General features: G+C 42.5%; 1 protein-coding gene and 2 non-coding genes across 9 annotated transcripts; all 3 read left to right on the top strand.

Annotated features, from left to right (window-relative positions):
* The first annotated feature begins 589 nt into the window (after nucleotides 1–589).
* On the top strand, nucleotides 590–23,000 carry ATG16L1 (autophagy related 16 like 1). Of its 7 annotated transcripts, none has more exons than XM_074911715.1 (19): nucleotides 590–1,157; nucleotides 1,839–1,932; nucleotides 4,229–4,334; nucleotides 5,850–5,923; nucleotides 6,127–6,378; nucleotides 7,240–7,305; nucleotides 10,140–10,229; nucleotides 10,983–11,039; nucleotides 11,239–11,286; nucleotides 12,006–12,108; nucleotides 14,597–14,702; nucleotides 14,818–14,888; nucleotides 16,407–16,478; nucleotides 18,482–18,602; nucleotides 19,431–19,536; nucleotides 20,051–20,200; nucleotides 20,599–20,646; nucleotides 21,014–21,115; nucleotides 21,512–23,000. In XM_074911715.1, exons 1-19 carry the CDS (start codon nucleotides 1,043–1,045, stop codon nucleotides 21,603–21,605), a joined length of 1,875 nt encoding a protein of 624 aa, XP_074767816.1. In that variant the 5' UTR covers nucleotides 590–1,042; the 3' UTR covers nucleotides 21,606–23,000. The 7 variants fall into 7 exon arrangements, with proteins under 7 accessions (XP_074767816.1, XP_074767818.1, XP_074767819.1 ...); XM_074911717.1 differs by having other exon boundaries at nucleotides 10,143–10,229; XM_074911718.1 differs by lacking the exon at nucleotides 11,239–11,286.
* Nucleotides 12,310–12,580, top strand: LOC141963464 (small Cajal body-specific RNA 6). Its single transcript, XR_012634122.1, has one exon.
* Nucleotides 15,270–15,532, top strand: LOC141963465 (small Cajal body-specific RNA 6). Its single transcript, XR_012634123.1, has one exon.
* Nucleotides 23,001–24,481: the final 1,481 nt, after the last annotated feature.

Genomic DNA, 24,481 nt, shown 5'->3' on the forward strand with positions numbered 1-24,481 from the left:
AGCAAGCCAGGATTTCTTCCCGATGGGTGACCTCAGTTAGGGCCATGCTTTCAGGGCTTCAGACATTCACCCGCTTCCTTTAGCTTCAGCTCAGAGAGACCGAGTGTTTCATACCTAAAGAATCCCACTCCCGGCCCCGGCCCCTGCCCCTGCCCAAAGCCACAGGCAACCTCGTCCGCGCTGGGAGCAGCCCCGGCCACGGAGGAGAGAGGCTCTTGGTGTCTCCCCAGAGCAGGTGCTACCGGCCGCCGGGAAGGGCAGGAGCGGGGCAGCCCTGGGCCGGACACTGGTGCGCACCTCACTAACCGCAGCTGTCGGTACTTATTTCGACAGGCATAGCAGAGCCCGTTCTCTCCCGCAGAGACAGCCCAGCACCACGAAGATTTCTCTTTCTCCCCCCCACCCCGCGGTCACTCCCTACAGCAGCCACCACCGCCTGGGGGGGTGACCTCGGCTGCGCGCAGGCGCCTCCGGAGCGGTGGGTAGCGCCCTCTTAAGATGGCGGCACGGGGTGGATGGCGGAGCTCGCCGCTCTCAAGATGGCGGCAGCGGGCGGATGCGCTTCCGGTAGGGGCTACAAGATGGCGTGGCGTGAGGCCCCCTCTCCTCTGAAGGGTGTCTGCCCGCCCGGTGGTGGAGGCCGACCCCGCGCTCGCACTGTGATCTCGCCGCGGCGCTGCCCGGCACCGAGGACAAGGGTGGTGAGGCCAGCGGCAGCGGAGGCGGGCGAGAGGGCGGTGCCAGGCAGCGGCGGGGCAGCCGCTGTCGCCGTTGCGGTGCGCCGCTGAGGGGCGAGGGCCCCTGACAGAGCGCGGCCGCAGCGCCATGGCGGGCGTGGGGCGGCGGCTGCGGGCCGCGCCGGCCGAGCGCCGGCTCTGAGAGGGCGCCCCTCGCCGCCGCGCTCGCCCCGCCGCGGGCCGGACACCGGCCCCCCGCCGCCTCCCGGCGCTCCTGCCCGTCTCCCTCTCCCTTCGGCCGCCCTTCGCGGGCCGCCGCCCGGGCGGCGCTCGCCCCCGCTGCCCCTTCCCGCCGCGCCGCGGAGATGGCGTCGGGGCTGCGCGCCGCCGGTTTCCCCCCCTGGAAGCGGCACATCGCGGCGGAGCTGCGGCGGCGGGACCGGCTGCAGCGACAGGCCTTCGAGGAGATCATCGGGCAGTGTAAGTGGGCCGCGGCGGCGCCGCTGCCCCGGCGGGGTCGAGGCCGTGGGGCGCTTTCCTTTCCCTCACCTCTGGAGAAAGTGGGAAAAACGCGGTGGTAAAGAGGCCTCGCCTGTGTCGTTCTCGGAAGGCTGGTTGGGAGATATTTGTTAGAACTGAGAAAAGTTGGGCCTTCTACATAATTGAGGAAAATAAGTAGTTGTTTCTCTCAGTTGGCTCAGCCGAGTTTGTACTGTGGACAGTGATTGAGTATCTAAATTGTCTGCACAGTTTCAGCTCAGATGTTTGTGGAATTGAGAACAATAGTGCTATTGATGTGTTCACGATCTAGTTGTAAAATTTGGAGCTATTCAGGGGCCAGTGCTTTCTATTCAGCTCTTAGTTGCCCGTCCCTCTCCTGCTCCAGCTGTGTTGAGAGCAAATGGAAGTGGGGGTCACCTAACAGCTGCTGGCTCACATGCTGAGGTGCTGTATGTTACAGGGAAGGAAAGCAAATAAACCTCAGCAGGACCCTGCGGTGTTGGATGTGGGCCGTTCTCTGGCAGGTCTGTTTTTCTTCTTGCTATCACTTGAGGGGCAGTAAAGAGTTTGACCTTTGAACTCTGGTTTTAGTAAATAGCAATGCACTTGAGAAGTCTTGCTTTTTGATTATCTTCTCAACTGTACTTTTTGCCCTTTCAGATAACAAGCTACTAGAGAAGTCGGATCTTCATGCGGTGCTGGCTGATAAGCTTCAAGCAGAAAAATATGACATGCAGAGCAGACATGAGATCAGGTATTTAAAATTCCTTTTCTGTCAGTCAGCTGTCAGGCACGCTCTAACCTCAACCATTGTTTGATGCTTTACACAAACAACTTCTAGGTTACTACAGTAACTTGGAATAAAGTGAACTGGGAAATCTGTTGAACTTAAAATAAATCATGACAAACTCTATAAACATGAAAACAAGTTACTGTATGTTTACAGAATGTAGTGCAGAAAGATTTAACCAAATTTTGGACAAATTAATTTATCACAAACTCAAGGTATGAAGGCAGACTAGCATGAGCTTCTGTTCTCTTTGCCTTGTAATGCTTATAATGTTTGTCTGGTGTTAGTTCCCAATGTTTGTGATATGATTCTTGAAATTATTCAGTCTTATGAGTATTGCAGTGCAGGAAGAAACTGATGTCTTAGTTTCTTTCAATCTGTGTTATCACATAGAAGGAGAGAGCGGAGAAAATCATGATTGTGAAGTGTCAGCCCTAAATAAGCACTGTGTGCTAAATAGAATGTGTCGTCTTGCTTTTACCAGGATTTTTTCAGAAAACTTCTTCTCTAACCTGGGAATAGCATCTAGTGATGTAGGCAGGGGTCATGCTGCGTCCACAGCAAACCAATATGCTAGCAGTGTGTCCTTTGGGCAGCATGTAAATACTAGCAGGGAAAGGCTGTTGGGTTCTGCTCTTGATGTAACTGAAGAAAAGGCAGGGCTAAGTAGCTCAGAATTTCCTACTTCGGTGGGAGTTGCCTATTCTGTTGAAGCTCTTTTTGCAATATAATGCAAAACCTTATGTGTATGTCTAATTGGGATAAAAAACAAATATAGTTAAGGCTATTGTGTATTGTTATTAGTAAGTAAAGAATTGCTCCTGATTTTACAGGAATTGCAGGGAAAGTGTCAGCATTTGGCCAGCAGGCTGGAGTTAACCCCCATGTGAAAGTTCTCAGTAGCTTTCTGATGACTGCAGTTGTCTTGAACCATCTGTAGTTTATGGGAATCTGATTCTGGTTGAATGCCTACTCTGAGATGAGGCTGGAGTAGATAAGAATGACAAGAAATGCACAGAAACAGCCTCTTCAAAGTAAATACTAGGCTGAGCTCTGATACTGTCCTCAGTATATGACAGTTTTTTGAAATAGAATAAATTCCATAATCCTAGACAGCTGAGGAAAAATGCATTTACTTAAGGCCAAGGAGGAATATGTAGTTCTGGCTATAGAGGTATGTATGGCCAGAGTTATAGGATGTGTTGGATATTAGCACAGGACTTGGCTTCCTGTCTGTTTGGACAGTTTTTGGAAATGCAGCGTCTTCTAGTACAGTGTTAGTTTGGTGAGGTGGTGTTTGTTTGTTGGTTGTCTTTGAGAAGAGCATTACGTTACTGATACCATTGTGAGACCTTTCACCTTCTGAATGCATTATTTGTCTCCCACTGGACTAACACAAAGCAACTGCAGAAACAGATACTTCCAATTACTTTGTTCTGTTTGTGTGGTGTAATGGTGATGAACTTTAAATTATTATTTTTAAAAGCTGTTTAAAATATAGCTGCTAACTTGCTCAAAGTCTGTGTGATATGTATGTGTGTATATGCTTTTAAAAACCTGACTTCTGTTCCTGTCTCTGTGCTTTCAGAGACGTGAGTGCTAAATGTTACAGTCATAGTTGTTTGGGGGGTGGTATGTGTGTTCTTCTGGTGTGTAGAAATTCCAGCTTATGTCACAGTACCACTGTGTAAAACACAATGAAAAAGCACCCCAAAACCTTTATACAATAAGAGGCTAGAACATTGTTGGAACAATGGAGAAGCAACTTGCAAAACCTGGGACTATAGATCCAAGGGCCTGGGAACATACCCTTGGTCCCCTGGCTTTTGATTCTGTGTCCTGTTTTATGCTCTCTCCGAATATCTATCATCTTCGAGGTCCACTGTCTCTCTCCAGAACAAATTTGAGGTGGCAAAATATTTGTAATTCTTCCAGAATTTGTAGAGTGTACTTTTAAGACTCACTTATTTTAATGCAAATTTAAGTAAAGGCTAGTTATCTTTCATTTGAATGTTAATTCTGTTTAGAAATGTACAAAAAGGTGAATCGAGTCCTCAGTAAATTTAATTTTCTGGTACTATATAATATTTTGGTTGGTGAGAAGTGTGGTGTGGGGGAGCTACCTGTGGTTTAGTTCATTAGCTCATTATGAATGACTCTGATGTAATATAGAAAATCCAAGGGAGGTAATGTTCTGAGACTGTCAAAGCAATTGGATTCTTGTTTGTGACATCTCTTCTTCCTCTCTCTCAAATTCCAGTCCAGGACATGATGGCACATGGAATGATGCTCAGCTGCAGGAGCTGGCACAGCTGAAGATAAAGCATCAAGAGGAGCTGACAGAGCTGCATAAGAAGCGTGGCGAGGTTAGAAAGTCCTCTCGTGTGTATGGTCTGTACGTGGCCCTTTGTGAACATGACCTCAATTTTACCAAGCTTACTCATCAACATTTTTTCCTCATTTCATGTACAGCCTTTTTAAGCTCCCCATGTTGATGATTAAAATAAACCAGAGATGGTTGGTCTTTGACAGGAGAGATAAGAGCTTACGTTGTCAGTCTTATAGTATGATTTTTAAGTGCTTCACTTTGTGTTTCATTATTAGGTTTTTAACTGTATGTATTAGAGGAAGAAAGAACTGATCCAGATTAGAACTGTGCATGACCACTAGTTCTACATTGAAAAGACTTTGAATGAGAGAATAAGTGCCTGTGTGTAGTTTCATTTGTCTCACTTCATAGGACCGCTGCTATAAAAAAAGTGGACAGAACAAGCAGAAGCACAGGTTGAAAGTCCCATCGTGTTAGACTGAAAAGGGAGTACTTGTTCTGCCATGTAGATGCAGTAGGGAACCCAGGAGTGCTCTAAGCTATGAGACTTGTTATGAGACTTGTGCCTGGAAGGGAGGAAAAGCTGCTTTTTTTTTTTTTTTACACAGAGGTGTGGAGGCTTCATCAGCAGAACTGGGTTTGGGATTTTAAAAATCATAGCAGTGGACTGAATGAGTCTAGGAGCTAGTACCTGCATGGTGCTGTGGACTTATAGGGAAAAGGTGGGAGTGACCTGGAAAATGTTACCATGCTCCTTTGATCACACCTCACTGGAGTTGTGAAGCTGCAGTGTCAGTTATTTTGAGCTTTTCAAAGAGGAGACAGTTTTCTATAGGAGGTGTGCGCTGACTAGTCAAAGCACTGCACATTCCTTCTTTTCCCCCAGCCTGGTACCCTGAGCCATCTACCGAGGAGGCACTCTGCTCAGAACTTCTCCCTGGGCAGCTGAGGCTCTTTGCTGTGGGGCTCGCTGCTGCTCGCTGCCTGCGGAGCTGTGAGCTGACAGCAGCCGCTCATTACTGTTGGCCTCTGCCCCTCTGTTTCCTGTGAACTGCAGAGACTCCACCAGCTACTTACTTTGTTGGAAAAATCTTCATGAAACCTGCATTTACAATATGTGAACTACATGTCTCCTGTAATGGCTGTCCTGGCCGTAACAGGAAGATTTGTTGCTTGGTTGTTAGTACTCATTTCTTGGTTTACTTGGCAAATTTTAGTTTCTGAATTGGTTTTTCCACAACTTTAAAAGATAGAATTTCTTCCTAATATACATTGTTTGATGTGACTTGAATAAAGAAACTTTTTGAGGGGAAGGGAGTGAGAGACCAAAGGACAGTAACTTTTTGACAACTTGTTTTTCAAAGTGGATTCCCTGGTTCAATGACCTGTGTGATACGGACAGTGAACAGATCTGTATAGAAAGCTGTAAAAGACCTGTGAGGCTTCATGCTTGTAATAATAGATTGGTCTGTACTCTCACTGGTTGTTGCTTAGTGTGAGTTATCCAGTTGGCAACCCAGTATTTTGTAATGTAATTTTCTCCTCTCCCTAGTTGGCCCAGTCTGTAATTGATCTGAATAACCAAATGCAGCAGAAGGACAAAGAGATGCAGATGAATGAAGCAAAGTGAGTAAGAACTGTTTTGTCTGTGTGGTTGGTATGAGACCCAGACTTCTGGCTGAGTTATTTATTACTGTTATAATATTCTCTAGAAGTCCTAGCCATGGGCAAAAAATGCCTTTGTTAGGCATTACACAAAGAACACAAAGAAGATGGTATAGCTCCCAAAGGAAATCCTCATTGTTTTGTCTATTTTGTTGCCATTCCAGGATTGCAGAGTATTTGCAAAAGATCTCTGAACTAGAAACAGAGTGCCAGGAATTGCGTAGCAAACTGCAAGATCTTGAGCGAGCTAATCAGACACTGAAAGATGAGTATGATGCTCTCCAGATCACCTTTAATGCCTTGGAGGAGAAACTAAGGAAAACTACTGAAGACAACCAGGAGCTGGTCTCACGTTGGATGGCAGAGAAAGCACAAGAAGCCAATCGTTTGAATGCAGAAAATGAAAAGGATTCAAGGTGAGACTGATGGCATTTGATAAACTACTTCCCAATATATTTTTTAATATTTAGGAGTGCATAGAATAAAACCAGATTTAGTTTTGATCTCTGATATCTCTGTATTCTTGCACAACACAATGAGAGTCCAGAACTTTGTGTTCTTCCTTCTGGCCAACACAGACGGATGCTTTGTGAAAACATTCCTGTCTTTTAAATGAATAAAACATGTTCTTTTTTTTCTTGAGCAACATTTAACTATGGCCTGAAGATCAGAAATCAGATAGAAACTAGTTTGGGGTTTTTTTTGCTGGTATTAGATTTGGACATCTCTTGTTCATACTGTATCTTGATACTACTCCTAGTTTTATCCTTTTTTTACTTAAGTGGTTTTTGCATCTAAAAGGGGCGGCTGCTATGAGACTAAGCTTTGTATAACTTGCAGAAATAAGCTTGTACTTTTTTTTTCTTGCAAAATAATAATTCTGAATTGCTTCAGCTTACTTGCCAGCTAAGGATACTTGGAGACTAAGAAGTATAATACAAGTCTCATAGGACCTGGCTCTTTTGTTATCTATACTAGCGTAATCATTATGTTTGCAAGTTTTTGCCCTCCAATCAAATCTACATTCATATAGGTCATAAAGGACAGTAGGTACACTTTGCCTTATTGCCTCGCTTGATTGATCTTGTCCTTCTCTGTTCACAGTAAGAAAACTGCCTCTCCTGTACTGAGTAACTTGAAAAGCAGGATAAAATTAGGGCAGTGGTTTGATTTTTATTTTCATAAATCTTATGAAGCCTATCAAAACTGTGCAGGGTAAACTTTGGAATGAGATTAAAGAAACTTTTTTTTAAATAACCTTGCTTTCTCTTTCTTAGGAGACGACAAGCCAGGCTGCAGAAGGAGCTAGCAGAAGCTGCGAAAGAACCCCTGCCTGTTGAACCGTAAGCCCTTTTGATTTATAGTCTCCTTCATCACTTCATTCTTCAGTTTTAGGCAGATACATGATAAATGGTATCTTTGTTATTTCTAAATTTGGTGATGTAGAGGAGTGTTTAAACTTTGGTATAAAGTCAAAAATGTACAGTAACTGCTTGAACTTCCAGAATAAGGAGCTCTGTTATGACTAAAAATAGATGCTTGGACTGAAAGTCCTAAGAGTAGTTCATATGGTGAATATATATTATTATCTCAGTATAAAAACATTTGTTATGTTGTGCCTTTGGTCTTTAGAATAGTTCTTCAATCATGAAACAATGTATTCTGGAGATGCTTGTGTTTTTAAGTGTTACATTACAAGTATGTTCAAGGATTTCATGTCAGAAGAGGTACTGAGTGAGTTAAGGTGCATGAAAATATACTGATCACTTTCATACTGGGAGAGATTTATTCTGTAGGGAAAAAACTGATAGATGTGAAGTTACTTTTCCTGGTAAGCCCGAGATAAATATCTCTGGTCTTTTGTTCTTTTCACTGTTATGTTTACTCCTAGGTGATATTTAATCAGCTGACTGAAGTGGGCAGTTGATGGTATAGGCCCTTTGCACCAGGTTGACAAAGTTATTAGCACTTGTGTTAGCCAAATCCAGAAAAACATCACCTGCATTGTTACTGGAAAGCACCGAGACAGTGTTTGGACCACAGTGCCAGAGCAGGGTGCAGGCTTTTCATTGCTGTCTGTTGTCTTTGTTGTAGCATCATGTAATCACATTGGGTCTCTGTGCTGCACGTCTTTGCACGTGATCGGAGCAATGTATCTGCTCTGGATGAGGGCCCATGCGAAGGTGGGGTAGGTAGGAAGGGCAGGCATAGGTGGAGTATGAGAGAACTTGTAGCATTTAGAAGGAATATTGAAACAGCAATTAACAATACAACTGATTAGCACAATTTGCTTTGCTTTTTTTTAAGAAATGTTTAAATGCTTCCATTTCCTTAGCTTATTGAGGTGTGACTCTCCATGACAAGATTACTGCTGACCTCTGTGTCACAGGCCAGTGGACAGTCCCAAGCCAGAGGGGACAGTCTTCCCAGCTTGTAAGAACAGTGATATCCCTTTTGTCCATGTTATTTGATGTAAACACACACGGACTATCTTAGAGTATTAAACTCTTCAATAAATAATGTCGCACTGAGAGGGGAAGCACACATGTAATGTCTGTGGCCACTTTCCCCATTAAGCTTCTTCCTATCCATTACCCAAAGCAACACTTTCTTATCTTTGAGCTGAGCCCAGAGCTAGCTGTAGCATAATAGCTTGAATATTTTACTTCCTGTTGTGGTGGGGATGATGGTCTCAGTGTTTCATAAATCTGATATGAGACACTGTGAAGTTAAAAAAAGCCTGTTAAAAAAAAAAAGCTGAAAAGAATGGCTTTTGTAAAGTACTCAAACTGCTTCACAGTTTTTTGATTCCTTTTTCTGATGTTGTCATTTTAGAGGGTTTGTACTGTATAAATGTGCTGCTTACTGAAGGGCAAAATTGCAGTATTTAAAGGAGTGCACCCTGGTGTTTATATTCACTTCAAAAATATATTAACATGGGAAGTTCTCTTGCTACATACAATTTTAACAGCTCAAACTTATCAGTAGAATCTGATAGTGTGTTATTGAAATATCAGCCTGATACTCTCAATCAGAGTATATATTTTCCATAGTCCTTTCACAGAATCGTCTAGGTTGGAAAAGACCTTGAAGATCATCCAGTCCAACCATTTCATACATACTGTCCTCCAAAATCTTAGAACTTAAAGTGCAGCTACATTCTGAAGCGAGAGATTAAAAATGGTCCTGTCCTCTTAAATTCTTTTGCAGCTGAGTGTTATCTGATGGCAGGAATGGGTTTATTCCTACTTAATGCTGAAATTAAACTTCCTTTTCAGCCAAATGGCATCAGGTTGATAGAGCGTGTTTAAAAATAGGTTGTCCTGCAAAATCAGCAGTGGAGGAAAAATCATCATTGAAGGAAAAAATACTGGACTGTCAGAGCCCGTGATGACTAATAAGGAAAAACCTTTTAGCATTAGCTGAGTAGTTTAGCTGGATTAATTTATGGTACATGTATTGGAACCCCACACTTCTCTTCAGTTGTACACTAACACTTCAGTGAAGTGAATCAAAACATCCCTTGTACTTAATGGAGCAGCTACTGAAGTAGAATAGTATACAAAGTATCAGGATATCTTTGGTGTGGATGAAGGAGGAAAATTTGAACTCTTAAATTTTGAACTTTTAAATACTTCTTGTTTTGGAATGGCAAAAAAGGTGCTATGAAAATAGGATATTGTCTATATTTAGTGTTGCAATAACTTGTGGTTTTGCTGTTCTGCAACTGTTCCAGCAAATGTAATTCACTCAGTAGCAAAGTCTTGCTCAGATGTGATAGGTTGTCATAATGCTGTATGTAGTGCTGCAAGCTGAAATAAAATGCCTGTAGCAAAAAGCATCTAGAAAGTATGCCTGTCAATGTAAACAGGGGGAGGGGAGTCCAACCCTCTTGTTAGTGAAGAGTGTAATTGGCAGCTGAAAACACTGAAATTTAGGTGCTGCAACGTACTTGTTTGCAGACATTGTATGTTGAATGTAATATCTCTGGCAGTGACAGTTTGTGTTGTCTGGATCTACCTACATTTTACTACAGCTAAATAAACCCAGATGTGGGTTGGGCACAGACATGGACTGACTCTGGAGTAGTGTTGCCCATTCAGTTCGTACGTATCCATGGGTGGTTTCCAGGGGAAGCTCTGGCTGACTGCAAACGAGGTGCTTTCTCTCACTTCAGCAGGGATGATGATATTGAAGTGCTTGCAGATGAAACCTCTGACACAGCTGAGGAGACATCTCCAGTGCGAGCTGTCAGCCGAACATCCAGGTTTGTAGACCAAGAGATTTTTGTACCATGTCATTGAGAGAGAACAAGGGGTATGAGAGAGTTGGAACAATGTTGGGAATTTTATGTAAGGTTTTTACTTGCCTTTAGCTAGAACACAGTTTAGTACTTTCAGAACAGTGTGAAACTCAAGTGCTATGTTCTCTGTTACTGTGTTTTGGATATGCTGTTTTTCCTTCAATCTTTTAACTAAATTACACTAGTGTCTGTAAAACCTGTGTTTAATCTTAAAGGTTTAAAAACATAGACAATAAAGTGGGTATTACAGTGCGTGTTGTATTATACCTCTGTTACTACGCAAGATATCAATGTGAATTTGCAAATAGCTGGGATTTTGTATTTAGCTGAAATGCTGAAAATAATCTTCACCTACTTTAAATGCATCTTTTTCTTCCTCTAAAATAGCAGTGAGTGGAAAGTAAGAGGTAGTTACATGAGAGCACACATTAATTTGGTTGAAACTTCAGACTTGGCAGACTGGTGTATCTAAAAACCAGTAATTCACAGGGTGGAGGTTGAGGGAAACTGAAGAAACTTCACTCACAAATTTATGTTCTGAGTTGTAGTTACTGGTGACTTTTGGACTGATGCCTGCCTCTGGTGTTTTATGTCTTTTGGACTGGGTCTGCAGGGGAGGGAGTCTTTCCAGAGACTTGTTGCTATGACATGTGTTTGTATTGATCTTTATGTGGAGAAGCTATTCACAAGGTTTAAACCTGTCCTCCCATCCTTCAGTAAGCGACTCTCCCAGCCAGCTGGAGGCCTTCTGGACTCTATCACTAATATCTTTGGGTAGGTTAGAACACTTTCACCTCTTTGTTTTGTATATTGGTTTCAATGTACACCAACATCTTGGTGGTGCAGGGAATACGGACAAATAATTTCGGCCTTTCGTCTAGCTTCTGCCTTTCTTTTTTTTTCTTTTTTTGTTCTTCTCAACTTCCTGTTTCTTCCATCTTGCCGTGTGCTGACCTCTGACCTTTCCCTCCAGTCTGTCTGAGTCTCCCCTTTTGGGACATCAATCTTCTGATGCTGCCAGGTGAAAAACATTATCCGCTCTTAGGCCAGCATGTGAATGTATTCCACTGAAGTAACATGGAACCCAGCTGCGTTATCCTGATTAGATTTCTGATGTTGGTAGCACTGGCTAGAAACTGCCTACAGTTATAGAGGCAATGAGCCCCTCATTGTGGAGAGAACAGTTGGGTTTTGCTCTTACTTTCCACTGCACTTTGCTCCTTCAATAGGGTTATTTAAAATAAGTCGTTGGGTTCTGTGCTTAGTGTCCAGAGCGGAGCCAGTCCTTCAAAGTTAAGCTCTGCATTAGGTGGACAGTCTTTGCTTAAATGGTACAGCCTGAGCTTTTGAATGGAGCATTTTGCTGCCTGGATGTAGTGCTGCAAAGGTGTTGAGTCTCCCTAGACATACAGATGGAGTTGCAGTCTCTCCAGCTAAACTAAACTGTAGTCAGTGCCATGTTTCTCCTTCTGATTAAAAAAAGGTGATTGCTCCAAAATGAGGTCAGTAATCAGTTCAGGTATCTTATCTGGCATACTGTGAAATACCTAAAGCCACAAGTGAATGTAGTTATATGACAAATGTAATTTTTGAAAGATGGGATAAAAGAAAGTTAAACTCCTTTCCCCGTTTTTTAATTGCTGTACAGTGTAGTTAAGTGACAGGTGCAGATCTGGATGAACTCAAGAGAAACAGCATTCACTTCTTGTTTTAAAATATTTCTGCTTTGTTTCATCTCAGGAGGCGTTCTTTGTCCTCGTTCCCTGCTCCCCAGGATAATGTAGAGCCACATCCAGGTGCCAGTAAAGAAGTGAGAGTGCCCACTACTGCCATATGTGTCTTTGTAAGTATAGAAGGAATTCCTGGTTTTACCATTCCTTTTACTGTCTTTGGAGGAAGTGAATCCTGTCTGTGGGAACTGATCTCCTGAAACTCTTATCTATTAACAAGAAGGAATCCTTGATTTTGTAGCATAGTTCATCCCGTTTAATTCTTAGCCCAGATGCTTCTCAGAGCCGGTGTGCCTGATGTCTGTTTTTTCTGAGGTCAATGATGAATAGTAAAAGGTCTGAGGGCACAGGGGAATTACACTCCATTACCCTCTTGGCTCCCAGCAGTCCCTGTTCTGTCATGCTATAGTAGAGCTATGATTGAGGAAGAGATTGCTGACAGTTTGGGATTAATTCAGTTCCAGTTCTCCACAATGAAGGGAGTTGTGGCACTGAATGTCATCCAACAGAACTGATTAAGAGGAGCTGCTGGTAGTGGAGTGTCTGCATTTGTTGTGTGTGATCTAAAGTTTTCAAGCTGAGACCTCCTTTATGTGTTGCTTCTGTGAAGGGCATTGCCTTCTGAATGAAAGATATTGTGGTAAATTGTCTTGTAATGCAGCTACTCATTTTAAGATTCCTCTTGAGCTTTCTTAGGCACTGCAGTTCTGGATATGGATATGAAATTACTTGTGTTTTTCATCCAGAGTAACAGAATGGCTCACTGCAGCATGGAGGCTTGTGTATTCCTAGCCTGCCCTGTTACCATCTCCTCTAGTGACAGTCATGGGGTAGAGGGAGTAGCAATGTTACCTTAAGTGAGAATAGGGTCATAATTTAAGTGATAGTCTGGAGCTGACTTGAATAGGGAGCATCAGATGAGAGAGGTGTTCATGGCTTCAGTATGTGTTGCAGCCTGCCTCTCTCCTGGCCATGTCAGCAAGCGCAGTTGATCAATAGATGTAAATAGATGTAAATCCTGGCCAACTTCATCATAAAAGGTATTACAAAGCTGTATATATGACGTTTTCAAGAACCATGTGAGGGTTTATGTTGTTTTCACCTCTTGGTCTTCTGTAATGCCATCTGAACTTCTAAGAGCAGCGCAGCTTGTCTACCCCATATGGAGGGGCAAACCATGGCAGACTGTGCTGACCCCTAGTCTTGGCAATGTGGGGAATGCTGCCCCGTTCCAATTACCCATCTTGCAGCAGGAGTAGGAACAGCCCGTCAAACTCTGGCAGTGTGGAGGTGATGTGCAGTTAGCACAGCAATATTAGAAGGAAAAAGTCCTGGCTCATTTCGTAGGAATCCATGTTTCTTCTGGAGATGATCTGTGTTGGTTTAGCTCCTGTGTTTGGAGCCCAGGTGGAGTGTGAGGACATGTCTAGGTCCAGCAGAGCATTCCAGGAATGAATGCAAGGACTCTGTGCCAGAGGTTTGGATACAGGGAGCAGACCAGGCTCACTTATGGAGAGATGAGTAGAACAGGCTTGGAAGGGCAGAGGAGGTAGTTGCTTCAGCCATCTTTCTCAGGCATAGTTTCCAGGCAAGACTTTTGACCAATTCTGTTCTGAATGGCTCTTCTGCATTTGTAGAAAGTTCAGATTTGAAGTGTGATGACCCCTAAATATGAGCTGGCAGACCAAGTATAAGCAGCAAGTTCCAGAAAAATACAAGTTTCCAGAAAACCCTGATTTTGAAAGACCAGTTACTGAAAATACTTAAAAAGGAATGCAGCAAATGATTTCAGAATGTGGTACTAATACTGTGTGGTAAGTAGTATAAAGCTGTGAAATGAACTGGGGAAAAAAGAAGGAAGGAATCCTAAAATTTTCATAGGTTTTAAAAGGTTAAGAATCACTATGAAGTGGCCAACTCAAGCTTCAAAACATTAAGCTGTGAGAGAGCAGGGGTGCAGGGGTGTTACTGCACCTGCAGATAGGAACCACTGCTTAAGCCCAAGTTCTCTGTCAGAGAAGGTGGTGTCACAACCTCTGGTGCTACTTAATCACCAATCTAAAGTAGCATTATCACCAGTACACTCAATGCAGTTAATCTGTTACACTCTTTTCTAGCAGACTTTCCTAACTCAAGCCTGCCTTGAGTGTTCTGTGGTTGCATGAACTGACTGGATCGTGTTCCATGGCTGGATCTAGATGGCGAAATGAAAAGCTGGTTTCCTTCTACAGCATATCCCCTCTTAATGTCTTCTGTCCTTTCCTTATTTTTTTTTATGGTGTAACTTAAAATCCTTACCTTATAAAGCCTAAAATTATGAAGTGTTGTAAGGCTTCTGGCAGTTTATTATCACTGTTGAGACTTTGCTAGTGTTTTTCTTTATGTGCTTTTTTTATTTAGATAAGGATCAGACTTTCTGCTGTTTGTACACCACCAACCATAGTAGAGTTTCAGTCTGTGGCTTTGTTTCCTATATACTGCTGAAAGATCTACAGCTGTGGTTCTGCATAACCTTTAAGTTCTATAGCTTTCTAATCTGTGGTATTTTGGGTCTGTGCTAATTCCATTTTGGGTGGCTGTTCTGTTCCTCCCACTCCTCAGGATGCACATGATGGGGAGGTGAATGCAGTGCAGTTCAGCCCTGGCTCCCGGTTGCTAGCAACAGGAGGCATGGACCGGAGGGTTAAGCTTTGGGAAGTCTTGGGAGGTAAACTTTTTTGCTTTGGGGTATGGTGGGATGCTAAGCAAACTCATGTTACAATTTGCTTTGTGGCAGCTTCTGTTCTAATCCATTGTTTTAAATTTTGTTCATCTTTGTGCAGATAGGTGTGAGCCCAAAGGTTCCCTCTCTGGTAGTAACGCTGGGATTACAAGCATAGAATTTGATAGTGCTGTGAGTATCTGTGCAGTATCCACTGTTTGTGATTGTGAATGAGTTAACTGAATTGTTGGGGTCTATCAATTTCCATTCTAACACTTTGAAAAGTTACCTAAGAAATGAGTTTAAACACTTAGGAGAGTAACTATAAATAGTTGAAAATTGTACCAAAAAAAAATCTTTATTTGATATGCTGGAGCCTATAATGCTTTACAATTTGGGAGATATGCAGCTCAGACATGGGCTATTATGATAAAATTACAGTAAAATACACTAGGCTTTGTCTAAAGTAAGAAATTAGTCTTCAGCTTCCCACTAAAGCTGGCATAACAGCACTAAAGCAAATACGCTTAGACTTCAATTCTGTGAAGTTTATTTCCATAAGTGTTCTGTTGAGGTCTGTGATGAATAGTAAAAGGTCTGATTATCCCAAGACTTGCACTTCCATGACCTTTTCTCCCAGCAGTTTCTCACTAGTCACAGCACAGTAATGGTGTGGCTGGCAGAGTGTTTGCTGACAGCTTGTGATGTGTTCAGTTCATGTTAACCTGCAGTATTGGAGACATGACTGGGATCAGCATCCAACAGTCTCACCTGAAGGAGCTTGGGGTCTTGGAGTGTTATAACTGGACATGTGATCTGACTTTTCTGCTGAGACCTCTCCCATGATGGTGCTTTACTGCATAGACAGTAGACCAAAGATGGTATCATTTCTTCTGTTTGGTGATTCTTTGTGCTAAACTTTATTGATACGCACTCAAAAGGATCCTTCCTTTGGACACTGACAAGCTCATTAGAGACTTGTTGGCACTGTTCATCTGCAGGAGAGACTAGTTCTGATTTTTGCAAGCTGCTTGAACCCATTTGAGGTGAGAACTGCCTGAGGTGAGATGCTAATGGGCTCTAAGGATTCAGGAAAGTCTTTTGAGAGGGACAGGAGTGCAAGCATGAACCTTGTATTGTCCATTCTCCATCATGGATGACCTGGAAGAGCCCTAAGCCTAAAGACATGAACAAGTCAATCTGTCTTTGCTTGGACAGATTTAGGTTTTGGAATCCTGGTTTAAAATGTTAGAATTGTAATGAAAATTGCAATAATTGGGCTAATTCCGCTCTGAGGCCTACTAAGCAGTAGAAGTAGAAGTAATTGATGAAGGGTTCTTTCCCTGTCAAAAATCGAAAAAGAGGAAAAAAACCCACAATACTGGCAGGTAAACTAGAACCTGTTTCGTTACTACAGCAGAAGGGAAAGGAGAATGTCATTTCTGGTCTCGTTATTGTTGCTCCTTTTGTCTGTAATCATGATTCTACAAATCACTAACACATTTTGATGAGAAGAAAACACTGTAGCCTTTTTGAAAGTTGTTAGACTAGCTTTCCTTACTGTATATGCTGCTGTGCTTCTGGTTTTGTTCTTTTCTTCCCTTGGCAATATAGCACTAATATACTTTTAATGATTTATTGGAAATACCTTAGAGTTTAATTTGAATATCAACTTGCAGAAGTATTTTTATATAAATCTTGTGTTCACAGGGTTCTTACCTCTTAGCAGCTTCAAATGACTTTGCCAGCAGAATCTGGACAGTTGATGACAATCGATTACGGGTGAGTCTCTTGACGACAAAGCAGTGCTGAGGCTGTTTGTCTTGTATTTCCAGTTTTGTCTAATAGGGATGTGGCAGTTTTGGAAATTGGGCACTTACAGACACTTCTAATAATTCTTTTTGTTAACAGACCTAAAATACAGTATTGGTCTCTGCACAGCCTTGCAGGAAACTCCAGTTACTGCCTATTTTCACAATACAGCCCCTGGGCTAGCAAAGCCTTACAATGTAAACCCAATACACTTTCCACCCTCCTTTGTGGAAATTTAAATGCTTCTTATGGTTTATGGAGAACAACTTCAATCCAAGGAGAGGAGTGCTGATGGAGGGCTTGCAGAAGAGGGATATTTTTTTTTTGTTTAGGTGCAGTATTCTTGAAAAGAAGCCCTTTGCCTAACTGTTACAGGCAGCAAGTCTAAAAGTGTGTGACTTTATTCTCAGTGTCTTTTGAAAGATTCTTCCTCTCCTCCCAACTACTTTGTACTCACATTCTTCTCCAACACTTAGCTCTAGTTTAAAGAAGGATTCACATTTGACCAAAAGAAAAGTTTCTTTTCAGCTAAGAGAGTTTTCTTGGCATTCCTATGTACACTTTTAGAAAGATGCTACTTTGATATTCTGAATCTTCTGACATTTCAATTCTTGGTTATAGCCTACAGTTGCATTGTAAGTCACTGGGTAGTCCTCACTGTGGAGGTGTCAGGCCTCATTTAGGAAAGTGAAGAATATCAGTTCTTTTGTAGCTTCTGTTTGGCTGCAAGACCTACTGTTGCATGTGAGTTATAGTAAATAGAAGTTTAGCAGACTACAGATTACTTACTACAGAAAGTTAGTTATCCCTGCAAACATCCACCTGGCTTCACGATATCTTTCTGTAATTTTTTTGGTGTCCTTGGTGACTACTAGCTTTAGGCAAGTGCATTCACTGTTCTCTGAAATAAGATAGTATGTTCTTTGTTTTGAGTGGGTGTGATACAGATTTGTCATGGCTTGCACATAAGCAGAAGATAGGAGAGCTGAAATCAAAGTAAATTTTGCCACAAACTCCCTACTTAAATGCAAATATCTGTACTTGATGATAGTGCAGCAAGAGCAGAAGAGAGGTGCAGAGATAAAGTGTAGAACCTCCTTTCTGGAGTTTGTGTTCTTTCTTAAGACAAAGTGGTCTTTATGGGATGACTTGTTCTTTCAGAGTTTGTGTTGTGTATCAGGCTTGCTTTTTTCCAAACTTTGCTCATGTTCCTTTCTATTCTTGAGGGTTTTTCTTTTGTATTTCCCAAGCCCAGATTGTGTTGTATAATTTGATAGTCCTTTTGAGTATTTAAAAAAAATCTTAACTATGTGCCAAAGATTTCCCTCCGGTTTTTCACAACTCTTACTTCAGTCATTCACTGTCTCTTTTGTAATTTAGTATGTAAATATTCAGCAGTCTGTAGTGAGTGTTGTTCATGTTCTTAGCCCCACAGAGCTTATTCCTTCAGTTAAAGAAACTGCTGTAGGGAGTTTTTCTGAAACCTCTGGTTGTCTTAGCTTTCAGACTTGAAGAGGTAACAACAGTTGAGATTAGATACCCTGTTGTATCCTTGAGAGAAGCTCATTATAAAAACCTGAAGGCGTAATTACAATTTTCAGCATGCTTTTTAACCCCTTCTCCTCATTGCTCCTGCAAGTCTGTGTTGCAGTTGCCATCTGTCCATGAAGCGTAGGTGTATGGAGTGTTGAGGAAGAGAGCTCAAAATTGCCCTGAGCAGCTAGAGAAACTGCAGCCTTAAAGGTGTCTCCAAGCTTCAGGCTGAACTTTGTGGCACTTAATGCTCCTATTCACTGTTAATTAATCTCTGTTTAACTAGAATAGATTTTTTTTTTTTCTCCAAGCAATGCAGTAGACATGCAAGTTACGATTTAAGATTGTCTTTGAGTTGTTAAGTAGCAAAACTAGTAAGCTACAAGGAAAGGGAACAAGTGGAACTGTGCAATTTTACCATGTAAATCTCTTGTCATCAGCACACCCTGACAGGTCACAGTGGTAAAGTTCTGTCAGCCAAGTTCTTGCTGGACAATGCACGCATTGTTTCGGGAAGTCATGACCGGACCCTCAAGCTCTGGGACCTCCGCAGCAAAGTTTGTAAGGAAACCTAACTTCTGTCTTCTATCCATGTTCTATGCTTCTGCTGAATGTAAATGGACATCAACCAGATTATTTTACTTGCTAATCTAAAAAAGCAAAAACTAGCAGCCATGCCATCTTCTGTTATTCAAGTAATCAGGTTCATTCTGCCTGTTACCTGAAATAAGAAATCATGTGTATGCAGGAAGCACTGGTAATGCTATTACATTAACAGCAGCTGTGTTCTGATGAGTATTCTTTGTTTACCAGGCTGAGGGTGGGTATTTTATTCTTCCACTAAAAACTTGAAGCCAGGTCAGAGTGTTTAACACTGAGGTGGATAGAAATATCTCTTGGAAATGTACCAAAAATGTCAACATCTCAAATGAAGGAAATGCTAGGATCCAGATCTTTCTCTCGGAGAAACACCTTATTTCCATGGCTTTTCTCCTGTTGATGGCTCTTAAACCAGCTTGTGCTGAGAGAGGAGATCCAAGGTTACCTTGATACCTGGACCATGAACACAGGTCAAGGAGACAGTTTCATGTTGTTTAACAGTAGCAAATTATAGCTGTCTAAATACAAAGTGGAAGTAAAGCAGCTGTCATGGGAGCATTTAAAGGGATATTAGCCACAGCAAAGGAGATTGAGAAGGACAGAGAGGTTGTTGAAGACTTAAGTCTGGATTAATGTAAGATAGAGTTTGTCTGCCCTTTGGCACTCCTTAGACACTGCTCTGTGTGGCCACTGTGTGTGTGTATGGTATAATGATCATTTTCTGTCTCTGTTTTCATCAGTTTGTACAGTATAAATTTCAGTGTGTCACCATTGGTTTATCCTTTTTAGGTATAAAAACAGTGTTTGCAGGATCTAGCTGCAATGACATCGTATGTACTGAGCAATGTGTAATGAGTGGACATTTTGATAAGAAAATTCGTTTCTGGGACATCAGGTAAAACTACTGTAAGAGAGCTTATAGTGTAGGAATGGTTATGGGATTGCTGTCTGAGTATAATCTGAACTAGGGAGCTCTTTCTGAGCTTGGAAGCTAATGAGATTGAAGAGTTGCAGAAGGCCACTGAAAGGGACTTTTGTTACTACTTTTATTCTGTTTGGTGTTTTTGGTTTGGGACTTTTTTTGGGGGGGGATGCCATTTCTTTTCTGAAAAGGCAGTCTGCTTTCCCATAAATATTTTGCATTGGTCAGTACTTGCCATTCTAGATGTCATTTAGTTTTTCAACGGTGGAGTTGTGAGAAAGGTAGTGTCTAAATAGTGGCTGGAAATATAATCCACAAGGTGAGATCTAGCTTGGGAAAGAATCAAAATGTGAGAATAAACCAGTAATCCTTTTTTCTCCTCTTCTTCCACACTGGGATGAGTCAGAGTGTTGATGCAGTGGTTTGGCTTCTGAATCCTGGTTTACTCTTTCTTTTTTCTTTTTTTTTTTCTCCTTTCTGTCTTTAGGACTGAAAGCATAGTAAAAGAACTGGAGCTGCTTGGAAGAATCACAGCTCTGGACCTGAACTCAGAGCGAACAGAGCTTTTGACCTGTTCCCGTGATGATCTACTAAAGATTATTGATCTGCGGGTTGGTGCTGTCAAGCAGACGTTCAGGTGAGTGTGTTCTCCACAAGAACGTTGAGAACTTTGAATTGTAGATTGCCCTCAGTGCTGGAGTATTTTCAGTATCTCTGTGGAGAAAGAAGTCTCCTCTAACTTTTGTTCTACATGGGTAGCAAAGTTCTTTAGAGTCTAACAGCAAAGATCTGCTCTGGTGGATCTTTTCATTTACCTCTTTTAAATATAGCTTGTCTTAGAAGTCTTTGGCCTAAAGGAAAGAATTTCTTCAGATACAATTGAGAAGGAAGGTGTATGAGAAATGTGAATTGTGATAAAGGGATACTGGAGCTTATTCCAAACCACGTAGAAATCCTTACGATGCTCTTTAGTGAAAACCTGAAAGTCCATCTCCTTATAAATTAATGTAAAATTATCTGATTTTAACTTTTCAGCGCCCAGGGATTCAAATGTGGCTCTGATTGGACAAGAGTTGTGTTCAGGTAAGGTCAAATACAAGAAAGATACCTGATAAATACTTCCCCAGCAGAAGTGAGTGATTCCTGGTGCTTGACTGCATTGTCCCTGCTTACAGCTAGAAAAACTGGGGCAGAGTTTGTGATTTAACCAAGGTTACCTCTTAGTCAGGACAGAGTATATTTGTAGATGTTGATCCAATGTCTTGGAAACTTTCTGATCTCAAAGTGCTCTCACCTCTTCAGTGTTAGCAGCTTGTAACACGTAAGTCTTACAAGACTTTAATGCCAAGTTGCTTGCTGAGGAAGTTGCGGGTGGAATGATGATGTGTGCTTGATAAATTGCTGACGAGAAAATTGTTCTCTACGTTCTGCACCTTCTCTGATCTCATAGCCCTGACGGTAACTATGTGGCTGCTGGTTCAGCTGATGGGGCCCTCTACGTTTGGAATGTACTCACTGGGAAATTGGAGAGGACGCTCACAAAGCATCACAGGTGAGGGGAAGCTGGCCTTGTAATCTGGAGTGGGGATCTGGCTTGTGAATCCTGCTGAGCTGTGGAAGAATTGTAGTCATACAGCTTTGCAACTTATATTGGTGTGTGAGAATTTTTAATATGCAGATTCTTTGTGGATTCACAGCAGTATTCTCTAGATTGAATTAAGGTTAGGTTTGTTATTGTTCAACTTAAACTGAGATATGATTCTAATAAAGTACATTTAATATATTCTGAAGAAACTGTATCTCTTAGGCTTATTAAATGCTGGAGTCTCTTGAGAGCTGAGAGTGCTTTTTCTTCAGTAGTCAGAATACTAAAATATTTCATTGCAGTGTTAAGCCCTGTTGTGGAATTCAGCTTTTTTGTAAACTTGTACCTTGGCTTCCATTTCAGTTCTTCTATCAACGCAGTCGCGTGGTCGCCAGCAGGTGCCCATGTGGTCAGTGTGGACAAAGGCAACAAGGCTGTCCTGTGGGCTGAATTTTGACGGGCGGAGGGCGAAAGGCCGCATCCAGCGCCTCTGTGGATGGTGGTGCTGGTCCGTGGCTGAACAGAATGGAGACCCGAGGCCAGATCCATCCAGAGTCGGGATATTAACAAGCGCGTGGGCTTCACTTTCCAGAGGAAAGTTCTAAAGCAATGGAGAAGGAGCCTGAGTCAGAGACTTCTCATGGCCGTAACTGCACTGTGGCACTCAGACTCAGCAAGGGATTAGCTGTTCTGGATGGAGAATGCTACTTAGTCATGCCTTTACATGCAGTATCTATGCACCATGTGGAGCTGAAGATACTAGCGGGATTCCTCACCAGACAGCTGTGCCAAATACCATGTCACACAAATGTATCTGCAGCACTGAGTTGGAAATGTTGGAAAGAAGTTACTGTGTATGCTGATGTAATACGTGTCCTGTCTCCTGTGTTCTGTTCTTGTGGCCTATTTCAGGCATGGGGTGAGGAGATCCTGAAACATGGACAGATCCTAGGCAGTCTGAAGTGGTGGAACAGCTTTTAAAGAGTCTCCCCTGGCTCTGGCAGCTCTGCCTTTGAGTTACCAGCTCAATTCAGATCTGCTCTGATCCTGACAGGTTCTCCAGCACTGTCATGTGAACGCTTTGTTCCAGTTTCACCTGTTCTGAAGGCAATGGTCCGTTCTTCAGGACTTCTGCACCCTTTTCTTAAAATGCCCTTCAACAGCTTGGGTATCACAAAATAGGAGATTTTAAATCTTTTGATTCCACAGGCAGTTTGGTTACTGGGTGTGAGGAGAGAGAAGTTCAACTTCCGTTGTGCTGCTGTGATAAGGAATGTAGTCATACTGTGACTTCAGTACCAGAATATAGATGTTTGGTCCCTTTTTCTGTTCATCCGTCCTGTCCTGGCGGCTGTCAGTAGAACACAGGGGAGCAGTGGGGCTAAATCCCAAATCCGTTGTTTTGGTGCTGGCAATTCCAGGCCACGTGCCCCTTTATGAGCACACGTGCAATATTCCTGTTTGCGCTGGAGCCCTCTGTGCTACGGAGCAGTGTCTTGGCTCTGTCCCTGTTTAAGCATCCAAAACCATGGTGTGGCTGGGTGTAAGCTACCTGGCATAACTTTATCCAGCCAAACCTTTCCACATCGTCTGGGCCTCAAGACAAGCCACCAGCGTTTTATTGCCTTTTATTTGCACTTTATTTTCTTCTTTCCCAATAGTGTTTTACTAAGGAAGTGTGTTCTTTGGAGGGGCTGGATTAGGGGGCAGCTGCTAAACAGGCATCTCTCAAACCTAGCCTTTTGTTCAGACACTTTCTGCAGAGGGGAGTTAGAGTATATGGGGCAAAGTTTTTATTTATTCAGCTGCCCATAAGAACTTGATTGTAAATAAACCTGTGTTCTGCTTTTAAAACCCCATAGTGCTCTGATTAATTTATTTGTGTGTCTGTTTGAGACCTTGTTCTGAATGAGTGAAGAGGGGAACCTGAAACGAGTTTTTCAGTGCTGTGTTTTCCTGAAGTGTGGATTTGGGTTCAGCACATTGTGGGATTTGGTGTAGAGGGAGAAAGAAGATAATGCTCTTAACGTGAAGCTGGATGTCCCGCAGATACAACCTGGTCTTGCCCTGTCTTGGGAATACTACCTTGATATTGAAGGAAGTTACCATGTTGAACAAGTGCCCCTGTCCTTGAAAGGCTGATGTATTCTTGGATGTTTGGGATAAATGACTGAACTGAGAAAATCAGTACCTGTATTCAGACACTGCTGAAAATAGAAAGCTTTTTTGTTCTGTGATACAAATTTTTAAGCCACTAATAGGAGTTGCACATTTCTTTAAAAACACCAAAACCCTTGTTGGAGACAGTGCTCTGGTTCCTGCTTCACAGCAATGAAGCAAAGCTTTCAGCTATTTGATGTACAGAGCTCATAGGGAGCTAAGAGCCATCACTGACCACCCTTCTGTTTTCATAAGAAAAGCAGCCTTCTGTCCACCTCTTGGAAGTAAGAACTGTAGCAACAATGACAAAGTTCACATTGGCATTCTGAAGCATTTCTAAAGGCAAGATCTTTTTTCTTCTGCCTGTTGCTGTGGCAAAAGGTCCTTGAAAAGGCACCTACCAAGAGTCCAGGTGACCTTGGTTACTGCAGAAAAGCAGATCACTAATAACAAGTCAGCATGACAAAAGATTATTGGGAGATTAACGTAATAAAAACTCTGCAGGCTCTGCTGAGGAGGATCAGAATGGGTTTAGGATGTTTATAATTTAGGCTACTATACTTGTATTTTTCTACAATGTGGACACAGACCTTACACAAGGCTTTGTTCTGCCCGTTGGTGCTGTTACAGAGTAGGTTACTCAAGGATAATGGCTACCTAGCTAAGACCTTAGGCATTTTAGTTTAAAATTCCTTAGAACTGAGGTATGTAAGAAATTCTAGTGACCAGTTTCAGCTTTTGCTGTTGTTTATTTACTTCTGTTGTCCCCTTTTCTGCTTCAGCCTGCAGAGGGAATTGAAAATTGGAGGTACCTGCTGTGCTGTTCCTCTGCTGAAGGTGGAGCTGCCCTTCTGGGGGTTTTGGGGATGGGGTGGGCATCTTTCTCCAGACCTGAGGGTGTGTTATGAAGCACGTGTTACAGAGAAGCCGCTTCCAAGCTCCCCTGCAGGTGTTTACACAACCTGCCAGCCCCTCTGAGGAGTAGCAGGTGTAACAGGAATGCTCATTCCTCTCCTGAAGGACAAATACTCCTGGGGTGGCAGCACCACAAACTTTTAATGAAACCAGCTTTCCCCTTTTTGCTCTTGCAGTGTGTGACTGAATAGAATGTGTTTATTTTGTGGGTTAATTTCTGGAGTCTCTTCCCTACCAGGATCTGGATTTCCTTCAGCA

The sequence above is a fragment of the Athene noctua genome, chromosome 8, assembly GCF_965140245.1.
Source record: "Athene noctua chromosome 8, bAthNoc1.hap1.1, whole genome shotgun sequence".
NCBI lineage: Eukaryota > Metazoa > Chordata > Aves > Strigiformes > Strigidae > Athene > Athene noctua.